The sequence below is a fragment of the Schistocerca serialis genome, chromosome 7, assembly GCF_023864345.2.
Source record: "Schistocerca serialis cubense isolate TAMUIC-IGC-003099 chromosome 7, iqSchSeri2.2, whole genome shotgun sequence".
Classification (NCBI taxonomy): Eukaryota; Metazoa; Arthropoda; class Insecta; order Orthoptera; family Acrididae; genus Schistocerca; species Schistocerca serialis.
Genome location: NC_064644.1, coordinates 124,768,817 through 124,796,568, shown reverse-complemented (window position 1 = coordinate 124,796,568; position 27,752 = coordinate 124,768,817). Strand labels below are relative to the sequence as shown.

Below are 27,752 nucleotides of genomic sequence, written 5' to 3'. Positions count from 1 at the left end.
GTGTATACCAATCACAGGCGACAGTGTTAAGGTGAAAATCCTGCAGAACGTAAAGAGTGCTCCAAGCTGTTGTACATTGGAGAAGGAAGGTGCGTCTGCTCTCTACTCAAACAACAAAAAGAAGAAATCGGTGAGGTGCTATAAATGTCAGAAGCTGGGACATATTGCGTCTCAGCGCAAAGAAAAAGTAAGCCCAAGATCAGACACTCAGCAAAAGAGGTATGTTACTGATAGTCCAGAGAGAAGGACCAATAACAAAGGTAAGGCACTCTCATGTTTTTATTCTTTTGGTGGGATGAGTAATCGTAATATGGAATGGATTTTAGACTCAGGTGCATCTGTGCATATTGTTAAAGATAAATCACTTCTTTATGACATCAAAGATAAGACTCATATGGGAATATCTACTGCTGATGGCAACAAGCTCCAGTGTCACCTGGCTGGGAAACTAGATCTACATGTAAGTGTAAATGGTGAATCAGATATGGTTGCAGCACACAATGTTCATTATGTGAGAAATGTGGCAACTAACCTGCTGTCTGTAGGGGAAATTGTCAAGAAAGGAAATACAGTCACTTTTGACATGCAGGGTGCAAGAGTAATCAGTGAAAGTGGTGAAGTTATAGCTACAGCAAGTAACGAAAGGGGCATTTTTAAGTTGGATACCATTGACAGTAAACATAAAAATGTTAGTGATTCAGTATATTCATCAGAAGGTTTTTTATGGCACCAGAGGCTTGGACATCTAAATAGAAAGAGTATGTCTATAATAAAGGATATGGTAAAGGGAATACAGAATTTTAGTGTGTCCAAGGATCCTTGTGAGACATGTGTAAAGGGAAAACAAGCAAGGTTACCCTTCAAGACTAGTAAGAGCAAATCCACAGAAGTCTTACAGTTAATCCACACAGATGTATGTGGCGCGATGGAGTGTGAATCCATAGGTGGAAGTAATTATTTTCTTACATTTATTGATGATTACTCACGATATACTCATGTTTATTTTCTTAGTTCTAAAGACCAAGTGAGAGATATATTTGAGGAATATTGCAATATGGTTGAAAGATGGATGGGAAAGAAGATCAAGATCATCAGGCCTGATAATGGGAGAGAATATATTAACCAGAAATTGTAGAAACTTCTGGCAGAAAAGGGAATCAGGCATCAAACTACCATAAGGTACAGCCCATCTCAAAATGGGGTTGCTGAGAGGGCTAATAGGACCATTGTTGAGCAAGCAAGGAGCATGATGACTGACACTGAATTATCCAAAGATTTTTGGGCAGAGGCAGTGTCAACAGCTGTATATTTGAACAATAGATCACCTACAAAAGCATTAAAGAATAGAACCCCTTATGAGATATGGATAGGAAAGAAACCTGATCTAAGTAATATAAGGGTTTCTGGGTGTGATGCAGTGGCACATATTCCAAAACAGCTAAGAGGAAAATGGGATCCGAAAGCTAAAAAGTATATTTTTGTAGGCTATTGTGAAAATTCAAAGGGCTACCGATTAATGGATCCATTGACTAAAAAGATTGTCACAAGTGGAGATGTAATATTCTTTGAACATAGAAAAGACTCAAAAGAGAGCAAAACCACTAAGTCAACTGGACCTAGTTCAGAAGGTGAAACCTTGTGTGAGGAAATAGAAAGTGAAGAAGAGGAAGACGACAGCCAAGGACAAATGGATACAATTTATGATGACAATGAGTTAGAGGATGAAAAAAAAAAAAAAAAAAAAATGTAAGGCGTTTTTCTCGTGTACCAAAACCGAAGGAATATCCGGATTTTGAGATGTATACAGCACAGTCTTTTAACGATGAGCCAAGAACAGCAGAAGAAGCAATGAGTGGCCCAAACTCTCAAGAATGGAAAGAAGCGATGAAGAGAGAATTAGAATCTTTATATCAGAACGAAACCTTTGAATGGGTAGATATGCCAGGAGATAAGAAACCACTGCAAGCAAGACGGGTATTCAATTTGAAGAACCCTGAAAGCTCATCACCAAAATACAAAGCAAGACTTGTGGTAAAAGGATATTCACAAAAACAAGGGGTAGATTACGAAGAAACTTTTTCACCTGTAGTCAAGTATGCATCATTGAGATATCTTTTAGCCTTGGCAGTAAAACGAAATTTAATAATTCATCATATGGATGTTAAAACGGCATATTTAAATGGGAAATTGGAGGAGGAGATATATGTCATTCCACCAAGGGAAGGCATAAAAACCAGATCAGAAAGTAAAAAGATTTGGCGTTTGAGAAAAAGTATTTATGGACTTAAACAAAGTGGACGTTGCTAGAATCGATGTCTACATGAAATTCTAATAAATATGAATATGAAGCAATCCAAGGCAGATCCCAGCATTTACTATAAGGGGAGAAAAGAAGAAATAATAATAATGGCGATAAGGGTGGACGATTTCTTTATCCTGACTTAAAGTGAAGGCCAAATGAGAATTTTCAAGAAGCAGCTGCAAACCAAGTTTAAGGTGCATGATTTGGGAGAAGTCAAACGTTATTTAGATATGCAGATTACTAAGGATGAAGAAAGACAAGAATTGAGCATAAGTGAATCATCATACACGGAAAAAATATTAAAGAAATTTGGCATGAGTGATTGCAAACCCATAAGTACTTCAATGGAAGTAGGAGTGAAGTTAAGTGTAAATGAGACTGATGTGGAATGTGACAAGAATGTTCCTTATTTAGAAGCAGTAGGGAGTCTGTTATATTTGTCTCAAACGTCACGACCCGACGTTGCTTTTGCCACCAATGCAGTGAGCAGATACTGCAGAGACCCAAAGGAAAAGCACTGGAAAGCTGTAAAGAGGATATTCCGATACCTAAGAGGAACCTCAAACTATGAGCTAAAATACCATAGAGATGATAACGCAAATCTAGAGGGATATAGTGATGCGGACTGGGGGAGTGAATTGGGAGACAGATACTCCACCACTGGCTGCTGTTTTAAATTAATGGGGGGCCTCACATCATGGTCCTGTCAAAAGCAAAAAACTGTTGCATTGAGCACCGTAGAGGCCGAGTATGTGGCACTATCTTACACCACACAGGAAGCATTATGGCTACGAACATTAATAAGTGAAATAGAACCCAATTTAATTGAGGAACCTACAACCATCTTCTGTGACAATAAGGGAGCCATAAGCCTAGCTGAAATGATGTTACTAGTCCTAGGACAAAGCATATTGATATACGGCACCATTTCATTCGGGACCACATAGAGCGACAGAACATTGCCGTGGACTATCTGCGCACAGAAGACATGTTAGCTGACTTTCTGACCAAACCCTTGGAAAGGGAGAAGTTTGAGAAGATTGTGGGACTATTTGGTTTATCTTGTGGAAGCAACACAGAAAATATAAGTTCAAGGAGGGGTGTTGGAATTGTGTGAACAATATATTTCGTGTGTGACGGCGCAAAGTGCACTGTGTAAAATAGACCTCTTTGGCATTGTCTAACACACTTTCTGTGCGCTAATTATTCTGTTGTGTTCGCTGTAAATTATTTGTTCTTGAATGTGCAAATATAGTTATTAGTAAAATGTCCTTTTTTTCTCCTTAATACTTATTCAGCTGCGCAAATTCCAATAGATATTAAGCAATGTTTAGCCTGGTTCCAAATGTTGGACGATCAAGACGTTGTTGCTATAGTAATTGGTCTCGTATGCTGCAAAGAAGAGAAGAAGAGGTGAGCAAAAAAAACTGGTAGAAGCAGCATCAAGAATTCACACACGAAAACTTGTTGAGGATACAGAGGTTGAAACGATGTAAAGGATGATCAGAAATTTTTACGTATGGGTCGTCTAACATTACATTACTGTAAATGGTTGTCCCTGTGATCAAAAAACAAAACGCTTTCTTTGACTCTCTTATCCTTCTATTTTCCTTCGTGAGGTTTCGTTTTAAATAATTACTTGAAAGGTCTACCCTTTGTATAAACCAAGGATTATTTCATTATTCAGACGTTGGTGGAACTGCTTCGGCACGCGTGTATTCGACGTCTGTTTGTTTATTAAATCGTTTATGGTAACGTGATTGTTGTGGACTGTACTTCTTGTTGTGTAATAAATATTTCTTAAGGCCGTCAGTGGTAATGTGTCGCAGTGAGTATATGTTGGAATTTAAAAAAGCTTGTTAATGTCTCGTGGGTTTTTTGATAACATAAATATGTAATGAACTTCAGTTGCATTACCCTAAAAATATTACCACGCATGTCAAGAAATAACTAAAATGTTTAAAGTGTGCCAATGCCTCCACATACTCATGTTTGCCGTAGGATGGTTTGGTTGATTAGTTTCATGTTCCATGGATCATTTTGCACGATAGATCATGTGGAATGAGTCATTTTACAGTCACATCCCAAATTCATATGGTTACATTCTGAACATTGTTAATTTTTTTCAAGAAGAGTAAAAGATTATGAATGTTGTGAGTTAGTAAGTCATACCCATCACTTTTTAGACTTACAATACTAAAAATTCTTCCACGGAATAGGAGGAGTTGTCAAAGGGAAACTTTATCAGGTATCAAATTTTACTTTGCTGTGTGCCAGGCATTTGTACATCACTGTGTAAGTGATCGAAAAATTTTGTTGCAGCATTGTGCACACTGTTTTGTGCTAAAGACAACCTTAATGTGGCGTAATGAATGTATCTTTCCTTCTGTTATTGTAATTATTTGCGTTATTGTTACTGTTGAACTGTAGTGGACTATTGACAACAAACTTCACGAGGGAGTAAATATACTGTGAAGCAGTAGTCAGAATGCCAAACTCCTTAAACAGATGCCTGCAAGACAGTAGTGAGTGATTGCGCCGTATTGTTCTTACAGCTCACATTTTTGAGCAATGAAGACTTTCTTTCTTAAAGAAGAGTTACCCCATATCATTATTCTGTGTGACGTTATTGAATGAAAATATGTCAATTTAACAAATTTGTCTGTCCCCGAGATTTTCAACGATTTTAAGTTCAAATGTGGCTGAAGTAAGTTGTTTTAGGTATTTCAAAATGTGCTTTTTCCAATTCATTGATATGGACACTTAAGAATATTGAATTAATTATTTCCTTTATGTTAACTCTCATCATTGGTGTAGTACCCATAGATTGGCTGAACTGATTGTGTTGTGTCATTTTAAAACTGAGAGCGACACCATTTGCAGACAATTGCTCAATGATTTGTTTAACCCTGTGGTGCATGTTCACTGCAGTGGAAAACTTTTAATGGTCAATTCTCTGGCGGTTTCAGTCAGTCATGAGGCTGCAAATGCATGCAGGACACAACACCATTAGGGAGTGCCCACTGCAGTGAACTGTGTGCATTTGCAGTCTCAGAACTGATTGAAAATGTCAAAGAAGTGACCATTAACAGCTGTCCACTGTAGTGGACACTATGCGCCACAGAGTTAAGAACTTTGTTTACCATTTCTTCTGTTTATGCACAGATGCTTAGGTTCATTACAATACTAGTGTCATCGGCAAAAAGAACCAATTGTTCGTGTTATATATTATATGGAAAATCATTTTCTTATATTAGGAATAATAGTGGACCTAAGATTGAGCCGTGGCAAACCCTGTACTTGATTTCTCCCCAGTCAGAATTGTGTGTCCAGACTATATTGGTTGAATTACTGAGTACAACTTTCTGCATTCTTTTGGTTAGATATGCCGTTATCCATTGGTTGGCTATACCGTCAGTCCCATAAAACTTCTACTAACAAGGAGAATACTGAGATTCACACAGTCAAATGCCTTAGATAGGTCTCAGAAAAAAGTGTCTGGCGCTATTTTATTATTTAATGCTTGTAAAATCTGTTGAGTGAACATGTATTCTCTGTGAGCAACACTTCTCTGAAACACAAACTGTGATTTGCTGAGGGTATTATTGTTGCTAAGGGAAGATACTATTTGAGAATACATTCTTCTCTAAATAATTTTGGAAAATGATGTCAGCAGTGAAATAGGTCAGTAGTTATTGACATCTCTTGTCACCTTTCTTAAATAGGGGTTTAACAACAGCATATTTCAGTCTCTCTTGAAAAATGCCTTGAGTTAATGACGCATTGTGAATTTCAGATAAGACTGGGCTTATTATATGGGAACAAAGCTTTAGTACTCTTCTGGAAACACCATCAAAACTAGATGAGCTCTTATTTTTGAAAGAATGTATTATTTTCTTAATTTCAGAAGGAGAATTTAGTGATACATTCATATGATTGAATTTTATGAGAGTTACTTAATTTCAACCTACTGCTACGATTTTCCTCTTGAACTTCATGTCTGTATGGTTTTCTACTATGTAGGCCTATAAGAAATGATTAGCAAATACATATGCTGCCTGTGACTCAACATTTATAGCCCTTCCATTACGTTCAAAAGTGACATTATTCTGCTCTGAGGCTGATTGCCATGCTCTTTTTTCAATACATTTTATATCGGTATAGGCTTAAGTCTGTTGTCGGAATGATTTCTGAGATTATGTGCATGTTTCTTGATTTTTTAATAAACTTTCTTAGTAATTTTGAGTAGTTTTTCTCATGTGCAACTACTGCAGGATCCCTACTTCTTCTTGCTAAAGGCTATTTTTCCTTTCACAATATACTTAAATCCCCTCTGTGATCCAAAGTTTTTTACATAGCTGTTTAGTGTCCTTTTTTGATTAGATTCTGTGGGGAGCTGTTTTCAAGCAATGATCTGAATTTATCATGGAATAGATTAAATCATGTGTTAAGCATTTGGTTCATTATAAATTTCATTCCAGATCATCTCATGTAAATTATTCTTGAGCTACACCAAAGAAATATTATCAGTTAGGGTCTTTTTGTCTTTATCCATCTGTGTTAGAAAGTTAATTACTGAGATCAAATTTTAGGATCCAAATAAGGTTTCCAGATCATTTTCCTATCAGAATCCTTTAGAAAATCTGCATTTTAGTCGCCATTAATTGCTTGCTGCTGTGTGACAGATTCCTCATAAACAGTTCAAAATTTCTCATTGAAGCTCAGTATACAGTTACAATTAAAAGTGAGGGTCAACATTGTATTAGGTATCAAAGGCTGGTTGAAACCAGAAATAAATAGGAATGAAATTTCGAACTCGGATTGGACAATGTTTAGGAAGGATAGGACTGATTCTATGAGAGGTGGTGTGCTCATTGCAGTTGAAAGCTGTTTAAACACAGTTGAGATCTTGACTGGGTCGGACTGTGAAATAGTCTGCACAAAGCTGTCAATCAAACAAGGATTGACAATTGTATTAGGATGTTTTTATAGACTGCCAGTATCCGCAACAAATGTTTCAGGGAAAGTCTTGAGTACATAGGAAATAAATATCCAAATTAGCCATTAGTTATAGGTGGAGACTTTAATCTGGTGTCTGTTGACTTCGAAAATTACATATTTATCACAGGGGGCAGAAGCAAAGACTCATGTGAAGTTATTCTAGGAGTACTCTCAACATACAACCTTGTGCAATTGGTTAGCAAAAAACCAGCTTAACATGGGAACATATGAGATATCTTGGCGACAGACCAGCCTGATCTTTTTGAGGAGTTAGTCTAGTAGAGTTTTCTTGTTTGGGAGTGCAAATAAAAGTGTCATTAATGAATATCTTCATAGTCAGCTCCAAGCATTCATCGCAGGACTCAAAGATATTGAGCATCTTTGGTCGGAATTTTAAGGTATTGTCCGTCACGTGCTAGAGAAATATGTGCCTAGCAAAAATATAGGGGAACATAGTCACTGCCTCACTGACAAACAGAAATTATGTCAGATGAAAGCAGCTGTCAAAAGGTCAATGAGAGATTCTTTTAACGAATTTGAAAGCAGTACTTTATCTGCAGATTCTGAAAATAACCCCAAAAAATTTTGGTCATACGTAAAATCTGTGAACGCTACAAATAATTCAATACCTTCTCTTGCTGACAGTACGGGTAATGTAACGGATGATGATAAACAGAAGGCTGAAATTCTAAACCTGGCTTTCAAAAACTCGTTTACGGTAGAGAACTGCAGCACCATTCCCCCTTTCAATTATTGAACAAACGCAAGGGTTGCTATCATAGAGTTTAGTGTATCTGGGATTGTAAAACAGTTAAGATTATTTGATGCCAGGAAGGCATCTGGCCCAGACAGTATCCCCGTAACATTTTATGTTGACTATGTCACAAATATAGCACCATTCTTATCCATCATCTATCAGAGATCATTGGAGCAGTGGAAAGTTCCACAGGACTGGAATAAGGCCCAGGTCATAGCAATCTATAAAAAGGGTAGAAAATCGGATGCATGTAATTACCGGCCAATTTCACTGACATCGAGTTGTTGTAGAATCGTAGAATGTATTTTGTGTTCAGACATAATAACCTTTCTAGACTCTGAGAAGCTCATCTGCAGAAACTAACATGGTTTTACGAAACAGCGGTCATGCGAGACATAGCTGGCCCTCTTTGTGCATGATATACAACAGGCTCTAGATACTGGCTCCCAGGTTGATGCCATATTCCTCGACTTTCGAAAGGCATTTGACTCAGATCCACACTGTCGTTTGCTCCATAAAGTGCCCGCTTACGGTCTATCCGATCACATTTGTGGTTGGGTAGAAAGTTTTCTGACAGACAGAGAACAGTGTCATCCTGAATGGGGAGACTTCAGCAGGAACAAGTGTAACATCAGGTGTGCCCCTGGGCAGCGTAATGGGTCCGCTGCTTTTTACAATTTACGTCAACAATCTGGCTGATGACAGCAGCGTTAGACTGTTTGCCAATGATGCTGTAGTCTACAGGTAAGTAGTATCACATGAAAGTTGTGATCAAACCAATGAGGATTTGTCGAAAATAAATGCTTGGTGTAATGACTAGCTGTTATCTGTCAATATTAGTAATTGTAACCTACTGCATATAACAAAGTGAAAATCCCCATTAACGTAAGAGTACAGAATAAATGCCCAGTCTTTGGAAGCAGTAACATCCGTCAAGTATCTGGGTGTGACTATTCAAAATGATCTCAAATGGAACGATCAAATTACACAAGTAACGGGTAAGGCGACCTCTAGATTGTGGTTTGTAGGTAGAATCCTGCATTGATTCAGTCCTTCAATAAAGGTAATTGCTTACAATCCAGTCTTAGAGTATTGTTCTTCTATATGGGACTCTTACCAGTTTGGTCTGATTCAGGAGATTGAGTAGGTCCAAATACGAGTGACAAGATTCATGACTGGTACATTTAGCCATCGTGAGAGCGTTACAAGTCTCATAGAAAGTTTGAAGTGGGACACACTTGCAAATAGACGACGCGCTAAACGGAAGGGGCTGTTCACTAAATTCCAAATCCGATCTTTGCCGAGGATGTAGAGCATATATTATTACCACCAACTTTCATATCGTGCAATGATCACCATTCAAAGGTAAAAAGGTAATGGAAATTAGAGCTCGTACTGCAGCGTTCCGACAGTCAATTTTGCCTCGCGCTATTCATGACTGAAACAGTGTGGGGGGGGGGGGGGATATGATGACTTTGGCGCAAATAGTGCCCTCCGCTACACACCGCTTGGTGGCTAGCAGAGTATGTAGATATAGATTAATTCACAAGCATTCATTTCCATGTGCTGATAACTACAGAATCTACGTCTCGGTGTTTTTGAACTTGTGTTCTGTCTTAACATATGTAATGAATACTCTTTTTCCCATTGTTAGCTCTGCATGCATAAGCTGCTGTGGTGTAATCTTTTATGTCACTTATCTAACCCTGTGGTTATATTGTGCTTATACAGGTGTAGCATGCCCATTTTTTCAGAACACACTAAATTTTCCCAACAGACAAGAAGCTGAGGGTGTAAATTCAAGAACGTCATGTAGAAACCTGTTCGAGAAATTGGAAATTTTAAACACTGCTTCTCAGTATATTTATTCCTTAATGAAATTTGTTGCAAATAATATGTCTCTGTTTCCAATCAATAGCTCAGTACAGGTTATCAATTCTGAGGATAACATTCTACATAAAGACCTAAAAATCACTTCCCTTGGTCCAAAAAGGGTCCAGTATTTGTGAACTCCCATTTTCAATAAATTGCCAGTAACCATTAAAAATTTGGTTTCCAATAAAGCACAGTTTAAACAGCACTTGAAGGACTTTTTGACAGACAACTTCTTCTACTCTATAGCTGAATATCTGAATAAGGACTGCTAGACCAGTTTAGGGTAGGTCCATGAGTAATGGAATGACGCTCAGTGATTGTTTTTACACTTTAAGCAAAGAAAAGACCAAGAATCACGATAAAAGACGAAAAATTTAATATTTTATTTTCTACATAAGCAAAGGAACACAATTTATTTAATTTAATAGTTTAAGTTTCATTGATATAATGAGACTTTGTCTTTTAATAAATGTATGTTGTAAGAATTGGGCTAGCATGTTTGAAAGAGCATCAAGAGACTGACCAACAGCACCATGAATCTCTTTCATAGCGATTCGCTGGTTCACTGTTTGCCATTGGGTCCATTTTCCATTTGATCACCTTTTTCCTCAAGTTCTCTTCGCTTAATAAAACTCCATGAGCAGCAGCTAATTCCAAGACAACTTTCTTGCACTTATAGATAAACAAGTTTCCACACATTTAACTGCTTTCCTTAACATGCCGGGAGATTTATATGGACTGTTGGTGTAGATGAAGCAAGCATCTCCACCATTACCTTCACTGCCATCTCTAACTATGCAGTGACGTTTTCTGCACTGGTGATGACCATGGAATTGTTTGCACCTCATACCCAGCATGATAGACAGTCCATTGTGGTGGGGCTGCCATGTACCCTGTTGGCTGTAGCCCCCCTGACTACACAGGGATCGCTCTGCTGATGCCTGCGCCATTATTAACTCTCCTCGTATGCGAAGGAGTAGATGCTCTCACCCTGGGGCATTGGGACTCCTGGCAATGGCCATCCTGCCAGGTGGCTGCAATTGCCATCTTGCCAGGCAGCCTTTGCTGCAGCTGGGTGGGACCCTTGGGGAGGGCCCCTGGTCGGAGTGGGTGGCACCAGGGCGGATGACACACGATGAAGCGTACCACGTCATCCCTTGCTGGTGATCAAACACCAGCAGTCTCTAAGTGTTCCAAGTCTCAGTACAATGAAAGGAAGTATGATCCTAAATCATTCCCCTCCCTGGCCACACCATAGGAGGAAAACCAGGCTAAGGATGGCAGCGAAACTTATTCGCCCCAGTACCTTGTATGTACGAGTGCTGATGGGGACTCCTTTATCTCGATGAAGCCTCAGTTTTTTGTAGAGCATTTAATGGACAAGTTTGGGGAGTTGGAGGGCTTGTCCGAAATGCGCTCAGTCGCTCTTGATAAAAACGGCATTGCTTGTGATAAGTTGGGGGATGTCTCCATTACCACCACACCTCATAAGAGCTTAAATATGGTCCAAGGTATTATATTCAACAGGGACCTTCTAACGACGAGCTGCGCGCCAACTTAAGAGTGACAAGGAGTTCATTTCGTCTGGTGTGTCCTCCGGGGTCCGAGGGATAATCAGGTGCCACCAGTGCCTTCAGCTTGGCTTTCAAGGGTGACACATTACATGAGAAGGTCAAGGTGATGGTCTACCACACATTGATCTCAAGCCATATATCTCTCCCCCAATGCGGTGGTGGAAGTTCGGCCATGCACTTCCAGCATCACATGTCGAGATTGTGGACGTCTATCCCATCCCAATACTCCATGTACCCTGCCTCCCATCTGTGTCAACTGCGGAGAGCATCATTCCCCTTGCTCACCAGACTGCAGGATTTTACAGCGACAAAAGAAAATCATGAAACACAAGACCCTGGACCGACTGACCAAGAGGCCAAGAGGAAATTTGAGCTCATACGTCCTGTGGCTATGACCTCCTCTTATGCCGCTGCTACGAGAACAGGTGTAGCCCCATCAGTTCTGCGAGTTCCAGTTGGCTCTCAGAGCCGGAAGACTACACCTGCCCCCTTGATGGTGGGGGCATTTCCCTCCCTGTTGCTCCCGCACCACCTACCTCAGGAGCACTATTCCCCCAACCATCGGAGAAGCGTAAGTCTTCATCGGCTCCTCTTGCTAGGAAGTGGTCCGTTGGGTCACTCCCTGCTAGCGGGGAAGATGACACCCCAGTGGCTGAAGTGCCCAAAAGCAGCTGGTTGTAGGGCTTCACGATCAGCCTCAGTCTTGGAGACTGAATCAGTGGAGTCCTCCCAGCCAGAGAAACCCAAGGATCAGTGAAAGAAGTCAAGAAAGAAGACCCCAAGCCCAAGGGATGTGTGGTGGCACCCACATCACTGCTGGCTACAAGCTCTGCATCTGGGGATGAGGTGAAGATTCTGGTGTCCACTGAGGACCTAGATCTCACCAGACCCTCAGACACAATATAGCCTGTGCAGGAAATAAGTTGGTGGCAGCAGGTGACTCTGAGGCATAGACTGCCTCGTTCAATGTTTCGTGCCTTCCCAGCCTCACGATCATGTCGTCCTCCAGTGGAATTGCGTTGGTTTTTTCTGCCACCTTGCGGAGCTATGGCAACTGTTAAGGTTTACTCCTGTTTTCTGCATTGCCCTCCAGGAAACCTGGTTCCCGGCAATGCAGACCCCTGCTCTTCGCGGCTACAGGGGATATTACAAGAACTGTAGCGAATATAACAGTGTGTCAGGTGGAGTTTGCTTTTATGTCGTGAACTCGGTATGTAGTGAGCCTGTGCCCCTTCAAACTCCTCTTGAAGCTGTGGCTGTCAGGATATGGACGACGCAGAAAATAACTGTCTGCAACGTATATCTCTCTCCAGATGGTGCGGTACCCCTGAATGTATTGACTGAACTGATTGATAAACTCCCTAAAACTTTCCAACTTTTGGGAGATTTTAATGCCCATAACCCTCGTGGGGTAGCACCATGCTTACTGGCTGTGGCAGAGATGTCAAAAATTTACTGTCCCAACTCGACCTCTGCCTCTTAAATACTGGGGCCGCCACACATTTCAGTGTGGCTCGTGGTAGTTACTCATCCATTGATTTATCAATTTGCAGCCCAGGACTTCTCTCATCTATCAACTGGAGAGATCATTGTTGGCGACTGGAATAAAATAATAATTGGATCCTTTTACTGACCTCCCAGTTCAGATGATACAGTTGCTGAAAGGTTCAAAGAAAACTTGAATTTGATTTCAAACATGTACCCGACTCATACGATAGTAGTTGGTGGTGACTTTAATTTACCCTCGATATGTTGGCGAAAATACATGTTTAATTCCAGAGGTATGCATAAAATATCATCCGAAATTGTGCTAAACACATTCTCTGAAAATTATTTCGAGCAGTTAGTTCATGAGCCCACGCAAATAGTAAACGGTTGTGAAAACACACTTGACCTATTAGCAACAAATAATCCTGAGTTAATAACCAGGATCAAAACCGTTATAGGGATTAGTGAACCCAGGGTTGTTGTAGTGAGATTGAATATTGTAATCCCCAAATCCTCGAAAAACAAGCGAAAAATATACCTATTCAAAAAAGCAGATAAAAATTCACTTGACACTTTCCTGAGAGACAATCTCCACTCATTTCTTAATAATATTATAAGTGTAGACCAGATGTGGCTTAAATTCAAAGAAACAGTTTCAGCAGCAATTGAGAGGTTTATACCAAATAAACTAACAAACAACATCGCTGATCCTCCTTGGTACACAAAATGGGTTACAACACTGTTGCAGAAACAGCAAAACAAACATGCCAAATTTAAACAGACGCAAAATCCCCAATTTTGTCGATCCTTTACAGAAGCTCGAAACATAGCGCGGAGTTCAATGCGAGACACCTATAACAGTTTCCACAATGAAACTTTGTCTCAAAACCTGGCAGAAAATCCAAAGAGATGCTGGTCGTATGTGAAGTATGTTAGCGGCAAGAAACAATCAATGCCTTCTCTGCACAATAACAATGGAGATATTATCGAAGACAGTGCTGCCAAAGCAGATTTACTAAACATAGCCTTCCGAAATGCCTTCACAAAAGAAGACAAAAGTAAATATTCCAGTATTCGAATCAAGAACATGTGCCAACATAAGTAACATAGAAGTAAATATCCTCGGAGTAGTGAAGCAACTTAAATCACTTAATAAAAGCAAGTATTCTGGTCCAGACTGTACACCAATTAGGTTCCTTTCGGAGTATGCAGATGCATTAGCTCCATACTTAACAATCATATACAACCGTTCACTCGACGAAAGATCCGTACCCAAAGACTGGAAAGTTGCACAGGTCACACCAATATTCAGGAAAGGTTGTAGGAGTAATCCACTATATTACAGGCCAATATTGTTAACATTGATGTGCAGCAGGATTTTAGAACATATATTGTGTTCAAACATTATGAATTACCTCGAAGGAAATGGTCTATTGACACACAGTCAACATGGGTTTAGAAAACATCGTTCCTGTGAAACACAACTAGCTCTTTATTCTCATGAAGTGTTGAGTGCTATTGACAAGGGATTTCAGATCAATTCCGTATTGCTGGATTTTCGGACGACTTTTGACACTGTACCACACAAACGGCTCGTAGTAAAATTGCGTGCTTATGGAATATCGTCTCAGTTATATGACTGGATTTGTGATTTCCTGCCAGAGAGGTCACAGTTTGTAGTAATTGATGGAAAATCATCGAGTAAAACAGAAGTGATTTCAGGTGTTCCCCAAGGTAGTGTTATAGGCCCTTTGCTGTTACTTATCTATATAAACGATTTGGGAGACAATCTGAGCAGCCATCTTCAGTTGTTTGCAGATGACGCTGTCGTTTATCGACTAATAAAGTCATCAGAAGATCAAAACAAACTGCAAAACGATTTAGAAAAAAATATCTGAATGATGTGAAAAGTGGCAATTGACCCTAAATAACGAAAACTGTGAGATCATCCACATGAGTGCTAAAAGGAACTCGTTAAACTTCGGTTACACGATAAATCAGTCTAATCTAAAAGCCGTAAATTCAACTAAATACCTAGGTATTACAATTACGAACAACTTAAATTGGAAAAAACACATAGAAAATGTTGTGGGGAAGGCTAACCACAGGCTGCGTTTTATTGGCAGGACACTTAGAAAATGTAACACACCTACTAAGGAGACAGCCTACACTACGCTTGCCCGTCCTCTTTTAGAATACTGCTGCGTGGTGTGGGCTCCTTACCAGATAGGACTGACGAAGTCTATCAGAAAAGTTCAAAGAACGGCAGCCCGTTTAGTATTATTACGAAATGCGGGAGAGAGTGTTACAGAAATGATACAGGATTTGGGCTGGAAATCATTAAAAGAAAGATGTTTTTCGTTGCAACGGAATCTTCTCACGAAATTCCAATCACCAACTTTCTCCTCCAAATGCAAAAATATTTTGTTGGCCCGACCTACATAGGGCAGAATGATCACCATGATAAAATAAGGGAAATCAGAGCTCGTACGGAAAGATATAGGTGTTCATTCTTTCCGTGCGCTGTACAAGATTGAAATAATTGAGAATTGTGAAGGTGGTTCGATGAACCCTCTGCCAGGCACTTAAATGTGATTTGCAGAGTATCCATGTAGATGTAGACATGATGACCTGTGTGGTAGTGACCATTTCCGCATTTTTCTGTTGCTCCCTCGGCATCATGCCCATGGATGCCTACCCAGATGGGCTTTAAACAAGGCAGACTGGGTAGGATTCACTTCTGCTGTCCCTTTTGAATTTCCCCCACATGGTGCCATCGATGTTTTGATTGAGCAGGTCACTACAACGATAATTTCTGTGGTGGAAAACGCGATCCCTCGTTCTCTTGGGTGCCCCCGGTGAAAGACAGTATCTTGGTGGTCGCCGGAAGTCATTGAGGCAATTAAAGAGCATCAGTGAGCTCTACAGCGACATAAGCAGCACCCTTCCTTAGATCACCTAATAACCTTTTTTTTAAAAAGAAAAAAAGTGGCTCTGTGCCCGCGTTCGCTTGCTTATAAAACGATGGAAATAGGAGTGTTGGGAGAGGTTCGTGTCGACCATTGGGTGCCATACGTCACCTTCCGAAGTCTGGACGAAGATCAGACTTCTTTTTTGGTACCAGACCCCAACATGTGTCCCTGGATTTAACATCAATGGCGTGCTCTCTACCAATGCAAACGCGATTGCCGAGCACTATGCTTGAGCCTCTGTGTTGGAGAACTACCCCCCAGCCTTTTGCGCCCTCAAATGGCAGATGGAAAGGAAAGTCCTCTCGTTCACTGCATGCCACAGTGAGCCCTATAACGCCCCATTTACAGAGTGGGAGCTCCTCAGCACCCTTGCACATTGCCCCGATACAGCTCCTGGGCTGGATCAGATCCACAGTCAGATGATTGAACGTCTCTCATTTGACTACAAGCGGTAACTCCTCATCATCTTCATCCAGATATGGTGCGATGGCGTCCTTCCATCGCAATGGCAGGATAGCACCTTCATTCTGGTGCTAAAATGCACTATTAATCCGCACGATGTGGATAGCTGTCGCCCCATCAGCCTCACCAACATTCTCTGTAAGCTGCTGGAACATATGGTGTGTAGGCAGTTGGGTTGGGTCCTGGAGTCACGTGGACTACTGGCTCCATGTCAGAGCAGCTTCCGTCAGGGTCACTCTACGACTGATAATCTTGTGTCCCTCGAGTCTGCCATCCGAACAGCCTTTTCTTGATGCCAACACCTGTTTGCCATCTTTTTTGACTTACAGCATACGACATGACTTGGCGACACCACATCCTTGCCACGTGTATGAGTGGGGTCTCTGGGGCCCCCTCCCAAATATTACCAAAACTTCGTATCGCTCCTTACTTTCCATGTCCAGGTTGGTGCCTCCCATAGTTCCCCTCGTCTTCAGGAGAATGGCGTTCCGCATGTCTCCGTGTTGAGTGTATCTCTATCTTTAGTGGCTATTAACAGCCTAGCAACAGCTGTAGAGCCGTCGGTCTCCCCTTCTCTGTATGTTGATGACTTCTGTCTTTTGTACTGCTCCTCCAGTACTGGTGTTGCCGAGCGACACATACAGGGAGCCATTCACAAGGCGCAGTCATGGGCTGTAGCCCACGGCTTCCAATTTTCAGCCGTGAAATTGTGTGTCCTTCACTTCTGTTGGCATTGTACCATTCATCCTGATCCTGAACTTTATCTTAATGACGATCCACTCACTGTAGTAGAGACGTATCGATTCTTAGGACTGGTTTTCGATGTCCGATTGACTTGGCTACCTCACCTTCGTCAGCTTAAATGGGAGTGCTGGCAGCACCTGAATGCTCTCCACTGCCTGAGTAACACCAACTGGGGTGCAGATCGCTCTATGCTGCTGCAGCTCTACAGAGCCCTTTTTCAATTCTGCCTTGACTATGGGAGTCTGGTTTACGGTTCGGTGGCACCCTCAGTGTTGCGTTTACTCAACCCAGTGCACCACTGTGGCGTTCGCGTAGCGACAGGAGGTTTTAGAATGAGTCCGGTGACCAGTGTCTTGATGGAGGCCAGAGTCCCTTCATTGTGGATCCGATGTGCACAACTGCTCGTCAGTTATGTTGCACACATTCATAGCCCTCCTCAGCGTCCAAATTACCGTCTCCTTTTCCCACCTGTGGGAGTTTATCTCTCGCATCGGCAGCCCAAGTCAGGGCTCACGATCTACATCTACATCTACATCCATACTCTGCAAGCCACCTGACGGTGTGTGGCGGAGGGTACCTTGAGTACCTCTATCGGTTCTCCCTTCTACTCCAGTCTCGTATTGTTCATGGAAAGAAGGATTGTAAGTATGCTTCTGTGTGGGCTCTAATCTCTCTGATTTTATCCTCATGGTCTCTTCGCGAGATATACTTAGGAGGGAGCAATATACTGTTTGACTCTTCGGTGAAGGTATGTTCTCGAAACTTTAACAAAAGCCCGTACCGAGCTACTGAGCATCTCTCCTGCAGAGTCTTCCACTCGAGTTTACCTGTCATCTCTGTAACGCTTTCACGATTACTAAATGATCCTGTAACGAAGCGTGCTGGTCTCCGTTGGATCTTCTCTATCTCTTCTATCAACCCTATCTGGTACGGATCCCACACTGCCGAGCAGTATTCAAGCAGTGGGCGAACAAGCGTACTGTAACCTACTTCCTTTGGTTTCGGATTGCATTTCCTTAGGATTCTTCCAATGAATCTCAGTCTGCCATCTGCTTTACCAACGATCAACTTTATATGATCATTCCATTTTAAATCACTCCTAATGCGTACTCCCAGATAATCTATGGAATTAACTGCTTCCAGTTGCTGACCTGCTATTTTGTAGCTAAATGATAAGGGATCTATCTTTCTATGTATTCGCAGCATATTACACTTGTCTACATTGAGATTCAATTGCCATTCCCTGAACCTTGCGTCAATTCGCTGCAGATCCTCCTGCATTTCAGTACAATTTTCCATTGTTACAACCTCTCGATACACCACAGCATCGTCTGCAAAAAGCCTCTGTGAACTTCCGATGTCATCCACAAGGTCATTTATGTATATTGTGAATAGCAACGGTCCTATGACAGTCCCCTGCGGCACACCTGAAATCACTCTTACTTCGGAAGACTTCTCTCCATTGAGAATGACGTGCTGCGTTCTGTTATCTAGGAACTCTTCAATCCAATCACACAATTGGTCTGATAGTCCATATGCTCTTATTTTTTTCATTAAACGACTGTGGGGAACTGTATCGAACGCCTTGCGGAAGTCAAGAAACACGGCATCTACCTGTGAACCCATGTCTATGGCCCTCTGAGTCTCGTGGACGAATAGCGCGAGCTGGGTTTCACACGACTGTCTTTTTCGAAACTCATGCTGATTCCTGCAGAGTAGATTTCTAGTCTCCAGAAAAGTCATTATACTCGAACATAATACATGTTCCAAAATTCTACAACTGATCGACGTTAGAGATATAGGACTATAGTTCTGCACATCTGTTCGACGTCCCTTCTTGAAAACGGGGATGACCTGTGCCCTTTTCCAATCCTTTGGAACGCTACGCTCTTCTAGAGACCTACGGTACACCGTGGTTGCGGTTTGCGTGGGAGCCCTTGTCTCCGAACTGGAGTCTTTCCCTTCACCATCTCTACTTGAGGTCCCTTCAAGTGCACCTCTATGGTGTACACCTTGGCCAAAGCTTCATCTGGAATTTTTGCGTGGCCTTAAGGACTCCATTAATCCCACCGCTCTCCGCTGTCACTTTGTCTCAATTCTTGACATGTTCTGGGGCTCTGAAGTTTTTTACACCGACAGCTTGATGGCTGATGGTAATGTTGGCTTTGCCTACGCCCGCTGAGGCCATATTGAACAGCATTCCTTGCCTGCTGGCTGCAGAGGTTGTGGCCATATCTTATGCACTTCAGTACATCCGTTTCTTCTCTGTTCTGACTCCCTGGCCAGCTTACAACCTATCAACCAGTGCTAACCTCGCCATCCTTTGGCAGTGAACATCCAGGAGTCCATTTCTGCCCTGGAACAGTCGTCATTCAGTAGTGTTTGTGTGGACCTCAGGACACATTGTAATCCCAGGAAACGAACTTGCCGACAGGCTGGTGAAACAGGCTATGCAGAAACCGCTCCTGGCGATGGGCATCTCTGAAACTGACGTGCATTCTGTCTTACGCCGCAAGTTTTTCGACTTTGGGAGACGGAGTGGCGTAACAGTATGCACAACAAACTACATGTCATTAAGGAGACTGCGAATGTGTGGAAGTCTTCCCTGTGGGCTTCTCACAGGGAATCATTTGTCCTTTGTCGGCTCCCCATTGGCCATACGTGGCTCTCACATGGTTACCTCTTCCGTCGCGAGGATCCACCTCAGTGTCGCTGTGACTCCCAAATGGCAGTCGACCACCTCTTACTGGACTGCCCACTTTTAGCCACTCTGTGATGAACTTTTAACTTTCCCAGCACACTACCTTCGGCGTTGGGCAACAATGCCTCAACAGCAGCTTTAGTTTTGCGTTTTATTCATGGGAGTAGATTTTATCATTTGATCTCAGTTTTAGTGCATGTTCTTTGTCCACCTCTGTCCTCCACCGTACGACTTTTAGGATGGAGCCTTTAATGTGTTGCAGAGTGGCTGGCTTCTCCTTTTTTATTCTCATGGTGAGCCAGCCATGATAATCTGCTGTATTGTTTTTTTTTTTGTACTGTTTTGCCCATTGTAGTGTTTGTTGTCCTTCTGTCATTCTTCTGGTTCTTCCTTTCTCCTGTTATTGTGCCGTATGTCGTCTTCATTTTCTTCTTTCCCTTGTGTAATTGCTCTACTGGGAACGAGGGACTGATGACCTTGCAGTTTGGTCCCTCCCCCCCTCCCCTCCCCTCCCCCACTCCCTTTTAAACCAACTTTTCCTTGTCCTTCCCCTTAATCTCATCATTAACCCTTTCTCATTGAGTTGCTTCCAGTATTCTCTCATTTTCTCAGCTGATGTGAGAGGCATGATAACAACTGTAAAAATGAAATATCTTGTTTGAGAATTATCTTGGAAACAGTGAAATTGCTAGTGATAAGCCAACATCTGTTTTAAATAAAAAATTCTATTCAGTATAGTGATCTTATAACAATACAATACATAAAAATGTCTATTATTTAGGCGTAATACATAGTGACCTTCAAAGATAGTCGACACCCTGTTGCAGTACATAGGAACTCAGTAACTTCTTTTTTTATTAGCAATATTGAGGTTTTCTTATAATTTGGCATTGCTATTGTTTCCCAGAGAAAGAATGGGTTATGGGACAATAAATACTGTTTATCAAAATAATTAACTCCATTCTACATGTTGTGTGCAGCCATTTAGTCATTTCATTGTAATTTTTACTGAAGAAGCTTATTAACTCACCTTGCAGCAGTTACCCTTCAGACTCACTGAATGTAAATTTCTTCTCTCTAAAAAGTACATTGTTGGTTTGTAGGCCTTCATCATTTTCCCTCCATTATTTACTAACATTGTAGCCAACATATAGAATTGCAGTATAGCCAACATATAAATGTATTTGACGTACATCAGCTTAAGGAATGGCAGTCAAATACAGTTATAAAATTATTGTTATTCCATTACTCCATTTATGTTATTCCATTACTGCAAGTGTGTCATTCCATTACCACTAAAAATGTTGTTTATAATGAATATTTTTTTCTCTGCTGTGAGGCTGTTATCTATCTCATAAATCTGTATTTGCATGCCTATTTCAAGCTTTCTGTGAAATTGCATTGACCCTAAAAGACAAATTTCAGGCTTCTTTTCAGTAACAGAATGACAGGAGATAACAATAAAAAATAAATCAACCTGGGAACTTCACTAATTAAATAAAATCAATATAAGCTATCGAAATGGGTTGGTCGTAGCACTCCGCTGTCACTTTGTCTCAATTCTTGACATGTTCTGGGGCTCTGAAGTTTTTTACACCGACAGCTTGATGGCTGATGGTAATGTTGGCTTTGCCTATGCCCGCTGAGGCCATATTGAACAGCATTCCTTGCCTGCTGGCTGCAGAGGTTGTGGCCATATCTTATGCACTTCAGTACATCCGTTTCTTCTCTGTTCTGACTCCCTGGCCAGCTTCCAACCTATCAACCAGTGCTAACCTCGCCATCCTTCGGTATTGAACATCCAGGAGTCCATTTCTGCCCCGGAACAGTCGTCATTCAGTAGTGTTTGTGTGGACCTCAGGACACATTGTAATCCCAGGCAACGAACTTGCCGACAGGCTGGTGAAACAGGCTATGCAGAAACCGCTCCTGGCGATGGGCATCTCTGAAACTGACGTGCATTCTGTCTTACGCCGTAAGTTTTTCGACTTTGGGAGACGGAGTGGCGTAACAGTATGCACAACAAACTACATGTCATTAAGGAGACCGCAAATGTCGTAGATACTTGTAAAGTTTTTGAGATATATTCTGTTAATAAATTACTTTACAGTGCATCGTTGTAGTATTTTTGAAAAGCTGAAATTTTAGACAAGCTAAAAAACCATTCATTCAGTTCCAGCACTTCTTAAGATGAAAATGAAAATTCAAATTAAAAAATTTTGCATTTCATCCAACAGAACTGATAAGCAGATTTGTAATAAGAATATTTTTAGTTTTTAAGGTTTGTGTCCATGTTCTCATGGAACAGCCCCTTAAGTAAAAATGTCTATTAGATTTCCGTCCTGACAGCACTTGTTCTCATCAGTCAAGATTAGGTATTTTGTGTATGATAAATTTGTTAACAGTGCATCACTGTTTCTTTCTGATAGTGTGTTAATTCGTAGCAGTTCCAGTTTACATTAATGTATTCACATACTATGACAATATCCTGACAAATGGACAGGGAAGTGTGTATTATATTCAAATGCTGTGTGTTTCTTTTTATGTTATACATTCATCTCATTTTTGGGTGTATGGAATGAAAACTGAATTTGATCTAATCGTCTCTGAGCCACTGCTAATGCTAGGCATTTTTCATAATTTATAAATGACATTTATGAGGATAACTCAATTATTATCCGCAAAGCAGTTATAAAATTTTATTGTAATCAAATAGGAAACTTACAAGGACATCATTTTTCGACATAGTCTCCTTGCGTTTCAACACACTTGGTCCATCATTGTACAAGCTTCCTGACGCTCTCATAAGAGAAGGTTCTTGGTTGAGCTACGAGCCAGGAATGCACTGCTTCTTTCACTGCTTCGTCCAAGGCAAATCGACGGCCCCTTAGTGCCTGTTTGAGTGGAACAAAAAAGTGATAGTCAGAAGAGGCAAGATTGGGACTATATGGAGGATGATCTGGTACTTCAAATTTGAGTTTCTGGAGCGTTTTAACAGTATGGGCAGCAATATGCGGACGAGCATTGTCGTGGAACAACACAACACCTTTTGACAGCAATCCTCATCGTTTGCTTCGAATTGCAGGCTTTAGCCTGGCAGTAGCATCTCACTGTAATTTACACTGTTTATTGTTGTGCCCCTTTCCCCATAATGTTCCAGTACTGGACCTTGTGCGTCCCAAAAAATCGTAAGCATCAGTTTTCCTGCGAACGGTTGGGTCTTGAACTTTTTCTTGCACGGCGGCGAATGTGGATGTTTCCATTCCATAGTCTGCTGTTTACTCTCCGGCTCGTGATGATGGATCCGTGTTTTGTCACCAGTAATGATCCTGTCTAAGAAGTTGTCCCCTTCGTTACCATTGCGATCCAAAAAGTTGTTGCAGATGTCCAAGCGCGTTTGTTTATGCAACTGTGTGAGTTGTTTTGGGACCCATCTTGCACAAACTATATGAAATCCAAGTCCGTTGCGGATGATTTCGTAGGCATAACCTTGACTAATTTGCAGTCGATTTGCCGCTTTGTCAATAGTTAATCGTCTAAGAGAACCATTTCACATGAATGCTCAATGGTTTCTCCATTTGTGGCGGTAACGGTCGTCCGGCCCCTCCATCGTGCGTAACTCTTGTGCTACCATTTTGGAATTTTTCAATCCATTTGTAGACACCCTGTTGTGGCGAAACACTGTTCCCGTACTGTACCTAAAGTCTTCGATGAATTTCGGTCCCTGATATGCTTTCCGACCACAAAAAATGGATCACTGAACATTGCTCTTCTTTGGTGCAAGTAGACAGCGGAGCAGCCTTGGTTAACAGCACTGCAGCAATAACAAAACTAATCTAGCAGCTTGAAAATTGCAAAGATGTAACAACAAATAAAGCATGCGTCATCAACGTAAAATCACAGTACTACCAAAATAAACAAAAATACAACTAAATTGCGGATAATAATTGATTTACTCTCATAGAAGATAGTTGTGACGATTTCTGTCACTTCTCAGAAGATTTCTGTCACTTCTCATTGAGTTGAAGGCAAAGTCAATGAGAAGTGCTAGAAATCTTTGTGACTGTCATGCAAATGTCATTGATAAAGTTATGAAAAAAAAACAGCATCAACTGTGGCTCAGAGAACCATCTGAAAAAGTGGATGAATGCTTATTTTTCTGCTTATTTGATTAACAGTATAAGATAAGATGTAGAATTTTGTACATCATATAATAATTTAAGCCTGCTGTCTACATAACATTTTTAGAAAATGTTAGTGTTGTAGTAGGACTATATGTTTCTCATCTTTTCCTGTACAATCAGTATGTTTTTCAGGTACTTTCACACAGAGCTCACAACAGTATGTTGATTAGTACCTGTTATACAGTGCATAAATAACCAAAAATTTGTTGACTTTTACAGAGAGAAGAATGGAGTCAGATTCTAGTGACTCAAGTGATGACTATGACAGTGATTATTCTGAAAGCTCAGCAGGTGATTCAAGTATGGGCAGTGGACATAGCAGTGAAGATGAACAGAACAGGGGGAGTTCCTCAGGAATGGCTATAGATGCATCTAATCCTGAAGAAGCTGCAGATGAAGAAGAAGAAGAAGAGGAAGATGATCTTGTGAAAGCTATAAAACGTGAAAAGGAAAAAGTTAGAGAACATCCTCCAGACATACAGTGTGAGGATTATGTAGTTGATATTTCGTTTCACCCTCAAGAAAACATATTAGCTGCAGGAAGTATAACGGGTGATGTTCTACTGTAAGTAATATTTCAGCAGTACTGTTAGATAATGATTGTATTCTGTGCAGAATTCACACTTTTATGCTGAATAAGACAGTGATATGTACTATTCGTGGACTTGTCATGTAAAAATAAATTTATTTGTGCACACAACATAACAGTTAATTACAAGTAATCATAATCGCAAGACTGCTAAAATTGTCTACATCAATACCTTGTTTTTAGCTCAGAGACAGTGAGGAGAATCAAAGAGTTTACACAGCACACATGAATTATTTAGCAGATGATTCACTATTCACATCACTCCCCCCCCCCCCAATCTGCCACCCTCACCCCATGTGTCAACAGTCTTTGGGGCTGAAACGTATGCTGCACCCAAAATGTGTAGACGGTGGCAGTGGAAGACTGGGTGGGCCCAGTGTCCTCGTAGAGCTAGTCATAGATGGCATCTTGGTGTTAGCTCAGGTGAAGGGCAGCTTGAGTCAGTGAATGGCTATTGTGACAGAGGAAACATTGATATTAACGTCAAAACTTTTGTTGTGACTGCTAATAATGCTCTATGGACCATCATGTGGTGGTCAGAGAGGTTTTCGAATAGCAGCGTGCTCGATGAAAGCCTGTGTGCATGACTTTAAGGCACAGAAAATGAATAGTCAATGGGTAAAATGTTCTTTGAAATCACACGACAGAGCTTGTAGGTCTGTGAATGTAGATGTTGCATATAATCTGAGCCTTCAATTACATTGTTGGTAAACAGCTCTCACCAAGTGACGTGGCACATTGCTTAGCACACTGGACTCTCATTCGGGAGGAATAAGGTTGAAACCCATGTCCGGCCATCTTGATTTAGGTTTTCCGTGGTTTCCCTAAATCACTTCAGGCAAATGCTGGGATGGTTCTTTTGAAAGGCCACAGCTGACTTCCTTACCTACCCTTCCCTAACCTGATGGGACCGATGACCTTGCTGTTTGGTCTCCTCTCCCAAATCAGCCAACCAACCAAACAGCTCTCCCGGTAGTCAAAGTGTCCACCTGTACACTAATTCAACTGTTATTAGAAGGCCTAGTAGAAAATAGGTAGACTTTCAGCCCAGTGCTCTGTGGCATGGTATCTGATGGAGGACTTAAACTGCTTACGAAGCCATTCCACAAAACCATTAGCAGCGAGATGGTAGATGCAGGGTTAAATACGGTTCATGCTGAACAATGCTGAGTGCTTTAAAGAGGTATTACTCGATTTGCTTGCCCTGATTGGTAATGACACGGGGAGGAACAGTGAAGCGTAGGATTAACTCATGGAAGAAGGTTGTGGCTACAGTTACTGTTGTTGTGTCTTTAGGAGGCTAGAGTTCAGGCCAACAGGAAAATGGTCAGCTGCTGTGGAACAATATTGGGAACCTTCTGATGGTGGCAAAGGTCCAATGATGTTGATGGGAACATGTCCAAAGCGTTGACTTGGAGAGGCAGGGGTACCGAGTGGAGTCGTTACGGGCTGAGTTACTTTGTTGAGAACTTGGAGACATGTTAAAGTGGTTTAGCATGTCTCCAAGTTTAGGTGAACCTTCTAAACTTTCATTGAGAGGTGCTGCCAACAATGCTTGATTACACACAAAAGTCTATGAAAGTATTTTAAGCCCAAGAAATGACGTAATTCTCATACTGTAGTGGGCTGGGGAAGCTGAAGAATACCTTCCACTCTGGCTTAAGGTGGCAGTTTTCCTTGTGCATTGATAAGGTACCGTAGGAATTTTACTTCCATTGCTTTGAAGAAACATTTTTGCTGATTAATCACTAAAACAAGTTCTTGTAGTATAGTGAATAGTTGCTGTAGATCTGCTAGATGCTCTTCCATTTTCTTCTGAGGAACTGTATAGACTAGAGGCCCTGCTACTATTTCAAGGGTGACATATCCCTTGTGCTAACATAGAAGTTTTGTTTTGTGACCTTTAGTTTTTCCAGATGCAGATGATAAAGCTGTGAATGAACTGGCTGTCCTGGGTGTAGTAGTGTTGTGTGTCTTACTGGTAATGGAGTAGACAATGGACTCGTGACTTCAGGATACTGATGAAGCAATTTTTTTGTATGGTGAATCATCTGCAATCACTTTGATGCCAGCATGGTTGGTATGGCATAGGTACCCATTACTAGCTGTGTTGTAGAACCAAACAGGACTCGATTGTCCCCCCAGGGGGCTCATCGCTCTTTGGTGAGTATGTGCTTGGTGACCACGGGGCCCCAGCCCTCGCAGCACTGCTTTTCTTTTAGTGCTGCTTGTCTCCTCTTCTTCTGTCACTTTCCCTCCTCGTGGGGAGATGTCTCGTGCCTCCATGGGCTCTTGAAACTCATTTGTGTTGGTTTACTTGCCGGACTCTTCTCTCCTGTACTGCCCTTTTCCTGGACTGCCCTCCTTTTCCTCCGGTGTGGCGTTTGAGGCCATCCTTTCTTTCTTCCTTTCCTTCTTATCTCTTCTTCTCCTTCCTTTGTGTGCCTGACAGCCATCCACGCGTTTAACGCGTAGCAGGAGACTGGGTAAAGGGTATTTCCCAGCCCCGGGTTGGCATGTAGGGCCTGCACATACCCCCTGGTACAGGCCATGCCCAGGGAGGGGTGATTACCTGAGCTGTTACCTTCTCTGTCGATTGGTCCCTCTGTCTGTCGTTCGGGAGGTGTGACCTGAGGTGTGGACAGACACCTAAGGCGGGCGGCTCCCCTTTGGAGGGCCCTTGCTGGAAGGAGCACGCCATCGGAGACACTGGCAATCATGGGGTACTTCTTCCCAATGACTGATTTTCCTTCTCTTTCTCCGAGTCTTTCACATAAAAGAAAGTGGAATGAGGCTCCTGCCTCAATGTCTCTTCCTGTTGCACCTCGATATCTAGTGGTCTCACATTTAGACAAAAACCAGACTTTTGCTTCTATAAACCCCTTTGTTATACAGAAAGGTGTGGATGGCATCACCAGCCCTGTGAAGCCATGCTCTCGTCTCTGCAAGGGGACGCTGCTTTTGTAAATTGATAGTGTTCTCCAGGCCCAGAAACTACTCAAGGCCTAAATCCTCCACGAATATCCTATAAAAGTGGAGGCTCACAAGACACTTAACTCGTTCCGCAGTGTTATCTACACCTGGCTGTTGGATGGCTTGACAG

General features: G+C 41.6%; 1 protein-coding gene across 2 annotated transcripts in view; it reads left to right on the top strand.

Annotated features, from left to right (window-relative positions):
• Positions 1-3,966: 3,966 nt before the first annotated feature.
• The window catches only part of LOC126412689 (WD repeat-containing protein 55 homolog), a 43,004-nt gene continuing 19,218 nt past the window's right edge, over positions 3,967-27,752 (top strand). The window contains exons 1-2 of one of the 2 annotated variants that reach the window (XM_050082400.1): positions 3,967-4,053; positions 24,280-24,625. In XM_050082400.1, the coding sequence (XP_049938357.1) occupies positions 24,288-24,625 (338 nt within the window). In that variant the 5' untranslated portion in view covers positions 3,967-4,053; positions 24,280-24,287. Of the gene's footprint in view, positions 4,131-24,279; positions 24,626-27,752 lie in introns of both variants that reach the window. The other variant, XM_050082399.1, reaches the window with a different exon arrangement.